The 12,323-nt window shown below is 35.7% G+C and overlaps 1 protein-coding gene across 2 annotated transcripts in view; it reads right to left on the reverse strand.

The window, feature by feature from the left end:
- Window positions 1-5,616: 5,616 nt before the first annotated feature.
- STXBP6 (syntaxin binding protein 6) overlaps window positions 5,617-12,323 on the reverse strand; it is a 69,013-nt gene continuing 62,306 nt past the window's right edge. Inside the window, exons 5-6 of one of the 2 annotated variants that reach the window (XM_015864904.1) lie at window positions 11,145-11,302; window positions 5,617-8,838 (exon numbers count right to left, since the gene is read on the reverse strand). In XM_015864904.1, coding sequence (XP_015720390.1) covers window positions 8,815-8,838; window positions 11,145-11,302 — 182 coding nt within the window. In that variant the 3' untranslated portion in view covers window positions 5,617-8,814. The remainder of the gene's footprint in view (window positions 8,839-11,144; window positions 11,303-12,323) is intronic. The other variant, XM_015864903.2, reaches the window with a different exon arrangement.

Consider the following 12,323-nt stretch of genomic DNA (forward strand, 5'->3'; position numbering starts at 1 on the left):
ACAGAATGTCGTGAAGAAAAAGTCCCTTTTATATGAAAAAGATGGTATTTTATAAGCTAAAGCAAAATACATACAAAAACAGAAGTGATGAATTAAAGAAAAGCATCTGAAACAAAATTACCATGAGATAAGAATTTTTAAAAAAATTAAAAGACTTGTATAAACTTATTCATTTATTTACATTTACTAAAGATGACTTTTCCAATTGTTTATACATTAATTATTGGTCTCAGGAGAGATGCAGTTTTTTCAAAAACACATAAAAGAAATTATAATTGTCTAGAATAGCTTTGGCAATTTTCAAAACACCACTAATAAAAAGTACAGTGCAGCTGTTCATAAGCTTTAAATGCTTGAAGAGACAATTGTAACGCTCTAATAAATCCATATATAAACTCACACTTTTTTTCCCTGAATCAACAAGGATACTGCAAAAATTTTTCATTTTCTTTTTCAGAAAGGACAGTCATGCTTGAATGCTTGACTGAAGTGTACCATGCTCCAGATATTATTAGTACTTTGCAGTACCAATGAGTAAGTGGCAAAAAAACCTCTGCTCTTCTTGGAGTCACCATTTTTCAGAGTAATTGTCAACTATGTAATTACTGATATTTACTAGCAAACCTGACTTCCAGAAATTGCTTTTCCTGATAACTTGAGGAAAACAAAACAAAACTAAAAACTAGATTAGTATTGTGCAGCTGGAGAAGCATAGGAGGAAAAAATATGCCATTCTAGCTGACATAACCAATTAGTTCTATGGGGGGGTAAAATGCATTTTCTAACCCTGGTTAAGGTTGCATTCTCTATAAATCTTGCTTCAGGAAATAGTGGAAACAAAAGTATCAGTTTGGCTCATGCTAATTGTGACATTCTTATCACATTACTAGACATATATCCCACTGTTTATTTTCAAAACAAATATTCCCAGCTATGATTTCCTAAGAAACTTTTCTCATTCTTTCTGGCTAAATCAAGAAACTTCATCTCTCTTTTGCTGAGATAAAAATAAGAAAATGGGGTACAAAGTTCCCCAGAAAAATGAATATTTTCATGTGAAAAAATAAACCATTTTTAGAACCTTATTTCATATTAGAAATTTGATGTACTGGTGGTGGAGTTTTTACTTGGTTGTGAGCATTTATGTTACAAAATCTGTCTGTATTCGTTTTGTGCACCTGTGAATAGTTTCCCTTTCCATACAAAGACATGAACAAGTGATGGGTGGGTGCAAATGAGCCTTGTAGCTTTTCACAGTCAATTTTAGCCGTGGGGACAGTGTATGAGAGAGGTATGTTCATATATAAGTTGTTATTTTCATTGAAAACTGTGAATATGCAACTACAGAGATTGGAATAAAAAGCTGTCTGAAACAGATCAAAACAAATCCCCCACACAGAGGCTCCCTCATGCTGGTGTCATTGCAGCATTGTTTTGTTTGTAAATTCATTGAGATGTTAATCCAAATGTATCTGAAACTGACTGCAGTGACTGTCATTATAAACTGATCCACTGTTTGCGATATGTAACAGCTACAGTTACGAAATATGAATATTTTTAAAATTTTGTTGTCTTTTCTTGAATTATATCTTCCATTCTTATAGAAGGGAGCATTCATGTGCCTCTAATGAGCATTTTTTAATGAAAGTTGACAATAACAATGCATTCTGTCTTGGTCTGACACACAGATGCTTTTGTTCCTTATACTAAACTAGCAACTGTAAGAGAGTTGCTTGAGCACAAGACAACACCCAGTTTTTCCTCACAGCTGCTGAGTCCTGTGAACAACTCACACACACAGTTCTCCCAAATACCTTAAAATGGGTTCCTTCACTGCAGTGATACAAATGCTTTTAGCCTGACAGCTGAGAGCTTCTTCCAGCACTTGTAAATTTCAAGGCGAGAAGTGATGCCTCCTCCAGCCCAGCCTTCATCTATACTTACTAATTCTTGGGCTTTCTCTCTACAGAAAGATTTTGCCACAAGTTGAGTTTCACAGACACTGTATGCTGTACACTATAGAATCATAGAATCACAAAGTTGGAAAAGAACCTACAAGATCATCTAGTCCAACTGCCCTCCCATCACCATTACTACCACAAGCCACTAAACCATGTCTCAGAGCTCCTCATCCAGATGCCTCTTGAACACTGTCAGGAATGGCAACTCCACCACCTCCCCAGGAAGGCCATTCTAGTGCCTGACCACACTCTGAGAGAAAAGTTTTTCCTCATGTCTAATCTAAATCTCTTCTAGTGCAACTTGTAGCCATTTCCTTGATCCCGCTTGTTGCCTGGGAGAAGGGGCCAAGCCCCTCTTCATCACAACTGCCCTTCAGGAAGTTGTAGAGTGCAATGAGGTCTCCCTTGAGCCTCCTCTTCTCCAGACTAAACAATCTTAATAGGTTTGATTAGATTTGTGCTCCAGAGCCGTCACCAGTTTCATTGCCAATCTCTGGACATGTTCCAGGATCTCAGTGTCTTTCCTGTATTGAGGGGCCCTGAACTGAACAAAATACTCAAGGTGCAGCCTCACCAGTGCTGAGTACAGGGAATGGTTACCTTCCTGCTCCTGCTGGCCACACTATTTCTAATGCAGGCCAGGATACCACTAACCCTCTTCACTACCTGGTCACACTGTCAGCTCACATTTAGCTGAGCATCAACAAACATCCCCAGGTCCCTTTCCTCTTCACTGTCATAAAAGAGATGATACCAAAGAGATAATATTGCTGAAGCAGGATGAAAAAAAGTGTTCTTGCAAGAAGTCTACTTTTGTTTCTGAATCTTTCACCACAAAGATAAATAAAACATTTATCATTATGATATATTGTACTAGGACTAAGGAGATCTGGGTTTTACAGCTCCAGATCTCTAATTTATAGTAAAATAATGGACAGGAATAGATTACTTACCTGTGTTTAGGTTAATGTGTGTGTGAAATAAAGTTGATGTTTCTCTGAATTCTTGTTTTCAGAATGGGTGAAAAATGCTATGAAGACTTATCTGAAAGAAACGTCTACTATTTTATTATGCTGGCTGGTGGTGACTGTTGAAAAACGTTTTGTAGATAAGAATTTAATCTACCAAAAAGTGTTCTCATGCTCTTTGTATCTATTGTAGTTTCCATGAAAATAAATAGGAGACATTACTTTCTGAGCAACCTACATACATTCAAGATAGATGATTCTTCCGTAAATTTGCTAAAAACTTTTTTTCCCAAAGTGGAGCTATAGTTAGACAAGGTACCTATGTGGGTAGCCCAGTACTACGAACTTCTGAATTTTAATAAATCTTGTCTTCTTCAATCCTTTCAGACCTTTTGAAACACTTCAGTCTTCTTGAGTGTTTTTATTTTATGTGCTGTACGCATCTACACCTTCATCATACACAAACAGCAACAGGATAAATCCAGTAACAAAAAAAGAGGTTTTTAACACCAAAGGGACAAGGGAGGGCAAAAGATCTTCTGACATGAGTGTCTTAAAGGATGAGAAGCTAACTGTGTTATCTCTCTGCGTAGGGAGCTGCAAGTGAGCTAATAGGACAGAAAATTGTTATTGAATATGGGAAGACTGTCCAAAAACAGGAAAAAGGAAAGACAGCCAGAGTAGGGGAAGCTACAAATAACCTGTGTCACACAGAAATTGAAGGGAGGATCCTATGAAGCATCACCAGTCAAAGGATGTGAACACATATCCTTCCTCTTTTCACCTCCTTTTCCTCTGTCAGTTCATTTACTATACAAAATTGTGTTAGATTAAAATCATTTCTTTTGAGGTCTATAAAATGAGTTAATTAGCAACATCTAACAATTGCTTTCCCTGTGAGTGCATGCTAAGAGGTATGAAACTTTGTCTGGCAGATAAATGGTAACTATCTCAACCATTTGTCTTACAAACAATCCTGTATGTACAGCTATTATTTCAGTTATACACTGGCAGCTCTGCAATCGTTCATGGTCTCAGTAAAGAATAGTACCTGACAAGCGGTTTGAGTGCTTTGCCTTTCATTAGCCCTGTTTTCAGCTTGTCTGAAACCCTGAAAAACAGCACATGGGAAAGCAACAAAAATGAACAGATATCCAGATGAGCAAGGGTACTTATTTATCAATACATACTTTAGAAAACTACTTAGGAACACTCTGAAGAAATTTTGCAACAAAATGCTGGTTAAATCACACACTGCTCTCCAGTGACTTGTGAGAAAACATTAATCGCGAGATCTCCACCAGTGCTGTTCTCTTTCCTGGGCACTGTTTGGCTCACTTGAGCTCACTAAGCAGTTCCATTATCATCTATTCTGAGTTACTCTGGCAATTCCCTCACATGTCGAGCCACTCCTCAAATTATTCTGCTCTTTGTAATTGCTCATTCTACTTTATTCCTAAAAGCAAAACTGGGCTACTTCAGACTGAGTAAAACTCCCTCATAAGCCTCAAATAAATGAGCATACAAGGGCTGCTCCAAAAGTAATACCTCCTATTTTATCACACTGGCTTGAATCATCAGACGTGGATATTGCTGGTATCGTAGTAGAGGTTGAACCACCCCACTAATACTCTCTTAAAATTTCTTGCCACTTAACAGATGGCAGCAGAGGGACAGTTTGAAAAAAAAGGTGTCTGACATGAAAGTGCATACAAAGCAAAGGTGTGTCATTTAATTCCTCCATGCAGAAAAAAATGGCACCCACATCAATACTTGCTAAACATTTCTGGAGACGAGACAGTGGATGCTGGTACAGAGAGATAGTGGGCACATTTCAGCATTAGTGAGGGATGCAAAAGACAAGCCATGTTCCAGATGGCTACCTACAGTTGTCAAATCACAAATGAAAGAATAACATCTCAATCAGCTCATTCACATGAATCAGCTAATGGTGATGACTATGCTAAAAATAGTGTTTAATAGCTCAGAATTCACTCTATCATACAGTGTTAACACTGTGCTTTTTGTGTTGTAGTTTTTATAGAAATAGGCAGCAGCCATTAAGCATGTATACAGCATTAAATAGCAGATTGATGACAAGCATTCTAGTGATTTTTTCCCAAAAAGCAATGCAATTCAATCATTTGATAGTATTTGTCTACAGGGCATTTTTGAGATTAGTATGTTAGGACCCCTAAGATATTATTTAAAAAAAAAAGAAAATGAGATAGAAGCAGAGTCAGTTCATACTTGATTATAATTCTACAATCAGCCCTCATTTTAACATATAGAATTGCTTCTCTGTATTCATAGAACATCACCCTCATAGTTTAGTATTCTCATAGGTCAAGATTAATTTCTTTTGTTTTGATAAAAATTTGCCTGCAGAAGTAGCAATAACAATTTGTGAGTAAGAATTTTACAGCAAACATAAAACCAACAATTATATTTATCCTGTAAATCATTTAGGTAGAATACTTACTTGTGTTAAGCATGGTCTGGAATGTTCTTCTACCTAGTTCCCGTTAGTTTTAAAAAAATTATTAGTATAGTATTCTTCATAAAAACAGATTTCATCATTCCAGTGGACACTAGAAGAATTATATTTCCAGCAGAACTGAACAGAAAGTTAGAGTAAGATGAAAGAAAGCATTATTTGCAAATCATTTTCAAATACACAACAAAAATAATCCAAGGACAGTTTTGTTTTGACCACACTTGAAGTATTTAATGACAAAAACAAAAAAACAAAAAACAAAAAAACAGCAACAGCAAAAAATGTAGGATTTCCAGTAGTTACTCAAGAGAGCAGGTCCCACTTTTTGTTTCCCCAGAATGGCACAAAGTTTCTACATCTCTGAGAACTCTTGAAGAATGGGTTACATAGATACCAGCAACTATTACAGTTTTGGCAAATTATAGCAAAACCTACCAACCTTTAAGAACACTTTTTAAAAGAGCACATTATTGTTAATATTTCACATAACGCACAACTTTTTTCTAGACTCAAAGATAAACTATTAAGACAGAATTTGCAGCACAGTAGTTTCAAGTCTAGCAGTGCATTTTTTTCTTTGCAGAACTTTAAAAAGATAAACTATTGATGTTGTTACAATTTACAAATACATTCTTTCATTTGAAACATTAACCTGAATTACAGTATATGTTATGTACATCACTATCTAATAACACTATGTTGTATACACTGCAAACTAATTTCCAAGAGGAAATTACAGTGCTATAAGATTTATCTTTGCATGGACATTTATACATCTCTTTCTCTCTTCTTTTTTTCATTTTCTTTTCTTTTTTTTTTCTTTTTCTTTTTTTCTAGAAACTACCAAGTCTTGTTGTTAAATGAACAGCAAGAAGAAAGTGAATACATAAATAACCCCCTTTTCCTTCATTTGGTAATATTAAGTTAATCAGAATTTTGATAGTAAATGGCTTTTTATGGCTGGATAAAAGCCCTGAGTTATGATACATAACACAATACTACTAACTGGAGGATTTACAAAAAAACAAAAACAAAAAAACAAAAACAAAAAAACCTGAAGAACTGTCATTGGGATTAAAGCAATGTTTTAGAGCAGTTGAACTCACAAAAGAGCTGGAACTTAGCAGTGCAACTGTGACCCTTTTCAGCAGAAATTAATGTAAAAGTCTGAAAATCTATCACATTTTTATCTGAATTTAGACAATTAATTCTTATCAATTTAATAGGATTTTGACATTTTTTTTCTGAGTTTCTGACAAACTCATAAATGGTAGCAGTTCAAAATCTATTCCATCTTTCTATCAAGAAGAGTCCCAAGTTACCATAAAAATAATATTAAAAAAAAAAAAGAAAAAAAAGAAAGAAAAATAGAAAAGAGGATGACAGAAGATAAGTGGTCAAATATGCACTCCTAGACTGAATTTATCTTTTAAAGAACAGCCTAACATTTTGCCTTTACCAAAAATTTAATTTCTACTCAGAGACTGTCTGCCTGACTAACTGAATGAAATAATCATACTCACTACATTAGCATTCGGAGTGCTACTACATTCCTAGGGTAAGTATTAATTGTAAGTGGCTTGGCTGAGTTTGCAGAGCTCATGCTGCTAATGAGCCTGTTCAAACTTGTAACATAGAGCTGGCCAAATTCCCTTACATTTAACCATGCATGATGAGGTAACTGCTACATCTGATGCTAAATCTGTCTAAAGGATTGTATGTTACTACATGGATGACAAATATATGCACTGTCAGGTCCCTGTGTGCAGTTAAATAATGAGCGTCATACAAAACCTCTTAAATTATTAAAAAATAGATGTACATTTTGAATGCAGCTTTAAGAATGTCATGTCTTTAAGTTTTCCTAAAGACGAACATCTTTTTACAACAGGAATATTTTCAAGCCAGAACTTCAGTCACATCAGCTTGTGGTAAGCAAAGTATTCTTAATTCCCACAGAAAATTTTATCTTTATTCGAGCACTGCTTGGAGGACTTAAGATTGTTTAAAGTGTCATAAACAATGGAAATATCTTATTCTACATTGAAAATGGAAGCCAAAGTGCATTCATATAATGGCAGCTCTCTGATTCTCCAGTAAAATGAGGACAAAAGTTTCTGAAGTGCATTGCTTTTAAAGTGCAAGCATCTCTAGAAGATGAAGTCCAAAACTTCTGCTAAGATTTCTTATTTAATTTCAGAAGCATGTTTGAATGCTATGAAAATATTAAGAAAACAGCTTTGAAGAAAAAAAAAAAAAGAGTAACCTATTTGTCTTTGTAAAATAAAATAATGCACAGATTGAATACAGTGAATACAAAATGAAGCAGGATGTTACACTTCCAGTGATAATGTAAACTGAAAACCAATACTCAAACTAAAGGTACGATTTTATTATACCAACAAATTTTTTAAAAGCCTCTAATCTGAAAATCAGATGATGAACTAAGACAAATGTAGTTCTCATCAATGAAGACTATTCCCTAAATTTTTTACTGTAATATTTATGAATGACCAGTGACATGGAAAATGGAAAATGGTGTGTTCTCCTTTATATCTGTCTTTAGCTAGAGAAGAACAGGTTAAAAAAAACACCACCACAAAAAAAAAAAAAAAAAAAAAAAGATGTTATTTTACACCACATTGCTAGAGGCACAGCTATATGTATAGATTAATCATTTTCTTTTTTTTCCGCAATTTTGAAACCCCGTACATAGATTCACTGTATGTTTCTTTCATTTTTCTCTTCAAAAAAAATCCATCTTGAGTTTAAATTGAAATATTCAAAATGCAGCACTGGAAACAGATTCCTCTATGAAATTCAGATATGCCCTTCCAAATGCTGGTGATGGCGCATGCAAAACTTTCTACTTTGGGTAGGCTAAACAAATTTTCTGTTTCCCAAGACAGTATTCTCCACCATGGTTAAATCCTCGTGCATTTAATTCCAACATTCATATTCTGCTGATGCTACATAAAATCAAGAAACGTATACCCCTTCTTTGTATTTTATTTCTTCATGCACGTCTGCACTTAGTTAAATACTCTTCTATACAATGCCAGGAAGGAGTACTGTGGAAGAATATTACTATTTTAATGTGGATCAACTTTGTCATTTGGTCCAGCTCCCCTGTTTGCTTTAGCTCCTGTAATAAATGGAAATACAGGTACAAAGTACTGCAAGATTTTGTCGCAATATTACAAAAGAGGAACAAAATGTAAGTAAAAAAAGGTAGAAAAGGAACATCTTTTCATGCACAGAAACTGAAAGAATGCATCTCCACTGAACTGGAAGGAAAAAGTCACACAAATCTTCATCTCCCATCAAAACTGCTGAATCTAGGCTTTTTTCAGTTTCTTTCGAGAATATTTCAACTTTGGGCAGTATCTCAGCACTTGTGCTTCATTGCAAGCTGAAAAGAAAGAAAAGAGAAATGGAGTAAGTGATTTATCAGCTTTCATAGCTGTGCTTCCCAGTGTTCTATTGTTTTGCTATATATGATGATGGCTGTGTGTATAAGCAAGAATCCAGAAATAGAGACACACATGGAAGAAAAGTCATGTAGACCAAATTATTTGGATTAAGTCCAATGTGAAATTCTAGACAAGTAATTTAAAACACATGTTCAGCAGCTCTGCTGTGGCATGATCATGAAAAAAAATAAGGGTTGTCATTCTGCCTCTGCAATTACTGAATATTTCACTTCCAACTAATAAAAAATGGACTGAAAACTTGTAATAAGAGTGATAAGGCAATACTAAGGTGAAGTAAATGCCATATAAAATCTTCAGAAAAGCTGATTTTGCCAAATCAAATAAAGAACTTTGTTTTAAATTCCATATAATTTTTAAAATTATATCTGTAAATAACAGCATGGTATAACAAGATGAGACAATTAAACCCTCTAGGAAGTTATTCAGAAACCAAAATCAGTACATGTGGTTAAAATTTCCTCATTTCCAGACAGTGAAGCTTTGACCAATAAATGACTCAAATTCAAGTGACATAAACCTTTTATACTCAAACACTGTTTTTAAAAAGACTGATTTGTAGAGATACACTGGGTAAACATTTCAACATGTAAAAAGCCCAAACAACACATTCTTTTCCCCACTCTAAAAATCAGAGATTTTTCAAGAAAATCATTCTTTAGTAGGCAAATGTGACAGCAAATATTTTTATACAGAATTTGACCTTCTCCATTACCCACCAGCATTGCAGTTTTTCAGAGAGAAAGGAGGTTAAAAAAAGTTCAAGACTTTACATAAGTGAGACCAGTCCATATGGTGCAATACTGTTTCTGGTGCAAACTAATTTATTTATTTTTTTCTGCCATCAGGTGACTAAGATATATTTTAAATAAGCTAGAAAGATCATTCCCATGCCATGAATCTTCCACCATCTGTACAAGGTTGTATATATCTTAAAATAGCCTGAGACATAGCCAAAGTACAATCCAGACATTCACAAATTAAGCTGTAAGAGAAATTCTTATTCAGTCATAATACTATAGTGATGAAATTAATTATGAGCTGACAATTTTTATTTTTTACTGAAGGCAACCTTTAGCTGTTACAAGGCAATCAAAACAAAAACTCAGATTTGCTTCAAAGCATTCACCATTTCTGCCAGAAATCAAGTCTTCCCAACAAAATACACTGTGGGGTAGCTGTCCTATGCATTTTTGTGAGATAACAGATGCAAAATTGCAGATCTACTGCACCTCGTATATGCAATTTAAGGCTTAGGGAAACAGTACCGAAAATATTTTCATTAAAAATATTGCAAAAACCATATTACATTTAATAAGCATTCAGAAAGATGACAACTATTTTTTTAATGAAGATGTTCTGTATTCGTGACTATTTAAGAGAGAGTTTCATATAGATCTGAAAGGTAACAATCCAAGATTTCTAGCACTAATATACTAGAAATGCAATACGGATTACTGGAAGTGCATAAAATCACTAAAGTTGGAAAAGGCCACTAAGATAATCTAGTCTGTCAACACTGTTACCGTCCACTGTTCCTCAGTGCCCCATCTGCACTTCCCTTCAAAACCACCATGGATGGTTACTCCACCACTTTGCCAAGCAGCCTATTCCAATGCATTAACACTCTTTGTGAGAAGAAATGCTTCATAACATTCAACTTGTACATCCCCTGATGCAACTCATCCAAAGGGATTGTTTGGCATAAGCACAATAAAGCCAAAATCCTTTTATCCACCAAGATGGAATATGTAACCTTTTATATTAAGTTCTGATCTCTTCTCCAAGCAGTTTGGCTACAGATCCATGCACAGAAGTTAAAAAGCAGAAATCACTCAAGTAAAAAACAAAGAGTCACAGAATCCTTAGAGTTGGAAGGAACCTCATGTGGTTCACCTGGGCCCACTGCTCAAGCCTGTCTAGATCTCTCTGGACGGCATCCTGTCCTTCTGGTGTGTTGACTGCACCCCAGAGCTTGGTGTCATCAGCTAACTTGGTGAGGGCACATTCAACTCCACTGTTAATGTCACTGATGAAGATATTAAAGAGTATTTGTCCCAGCACTGACCCCTGAAGAACAGGGCTTATCTCCATTCAGACACTGAGAAAGAAAAGAGACTTTTATTTCTCACGCAGTGACTGCAATTCTTTCAACACGTTCCTCCCCTCTCAATAAAGGAGTGTATGCCTTTTACCTACTGAGAGCCTTACTCCACCAAAATCTTACCTTGTGCGCAGTTTCTGCAAACTGCTGAGCACTATTTTTCAGTTCCTCTGTCTTTTCTTCTGTTCGACCTAGTCTCTCACCACGCTCATTCAAAGCCTGACTTGCCTTCTGTACTGCACTTGTCACGCTGTCTGCAGCTGAATGGAGTATGCTGTTTCCTGCAATATCAAAATAAGCAGTTAGAACAACTACATATATATCGGTATGTTTCATATTAAATATGTTTTCATATATACTGTCCTAGAGTGAATGCATCACTTGCCACTTTATCATCTAGTTGCATTTTTGATGGTAGGATTAGTTACTGTATTAAATGAAACCGTATTATTTGTAAGCTGTAAAAACAAACAAACAAACAAACAAAAAACGTGCTACAATGTAATACTTGGAGAGTATAAGGAAGCAGTGGACAAAGGTTAACTATGTGTTGTTTTTTTAAGCCTTATGCTCCTATAGTATTTCAGGAATTTACTCTAATAAATCCATTACACAGATTCAAATGTACAGCTTCTTTCAAATGCTCTCATCTTAATATAGAGTAACTTTCTTTGAAAAAGTTACAGTGTTCCAAAGAATCATAAAATGGTTTGGGTTCGAAGGGACCTTAAAGATCATCTGCTATAGTCAGGGATATATCCCTCCAGATCAGGTTGCTCAAAGCCCTGTCCAGCGAACATCCACAACCTCACTGAGCAACCTGTTCCAGTATCTCACCATTATCACAGTAAAGAATTTCTTTCTAATATCTAGTCTAAATCTACCCTTTTCTAGTTTATAACCATTTCTCCTTATCCTGTTGCTACCTGCCCTTGTAAAAAGTTCCTTCCCAGCTTTATCAGGCCCCCTTCAGGTACTGGAAAGGCCACTATCAGGTCTCCTCTGAACCTTCTCTTCTCCAGGCCAAAGAGCCCCAGCTATCTCAGTCTGTCCTTGCAGAGGACATTACTTGCACTCCAGACCTCTGATCATCTTTGTGGTTCTCCTTCGGACCCATTCCACCAGCTCCATGTTCTTCTTGTGTTGGAGGCTCCAGAATTGGACACAATACTCCAGGTGGGGCCTCACAAAAACAGAGCAAAGGGGCGGAATAACCTCCCTTGACATGCTGGTTACACTTCTTATGATGCTACGCAGGATACAGTTCTCTTTCTGGGCTGCAAGCACCCATTGCTGGCTCAT

Source organism: Coturnix japonica, chromosome 5 (assembly GCF_001577835.2).
Source record: "Coturnix japonica isolate 7356 chromosome 5, Coturnix japonica 2.1, whole genome shotgun sequence".
NCBI lineage: Eukaryota > Metazoa > Chordata > Aves > Galliformes > Phasianidae > Coturnix > Coturnix japonica.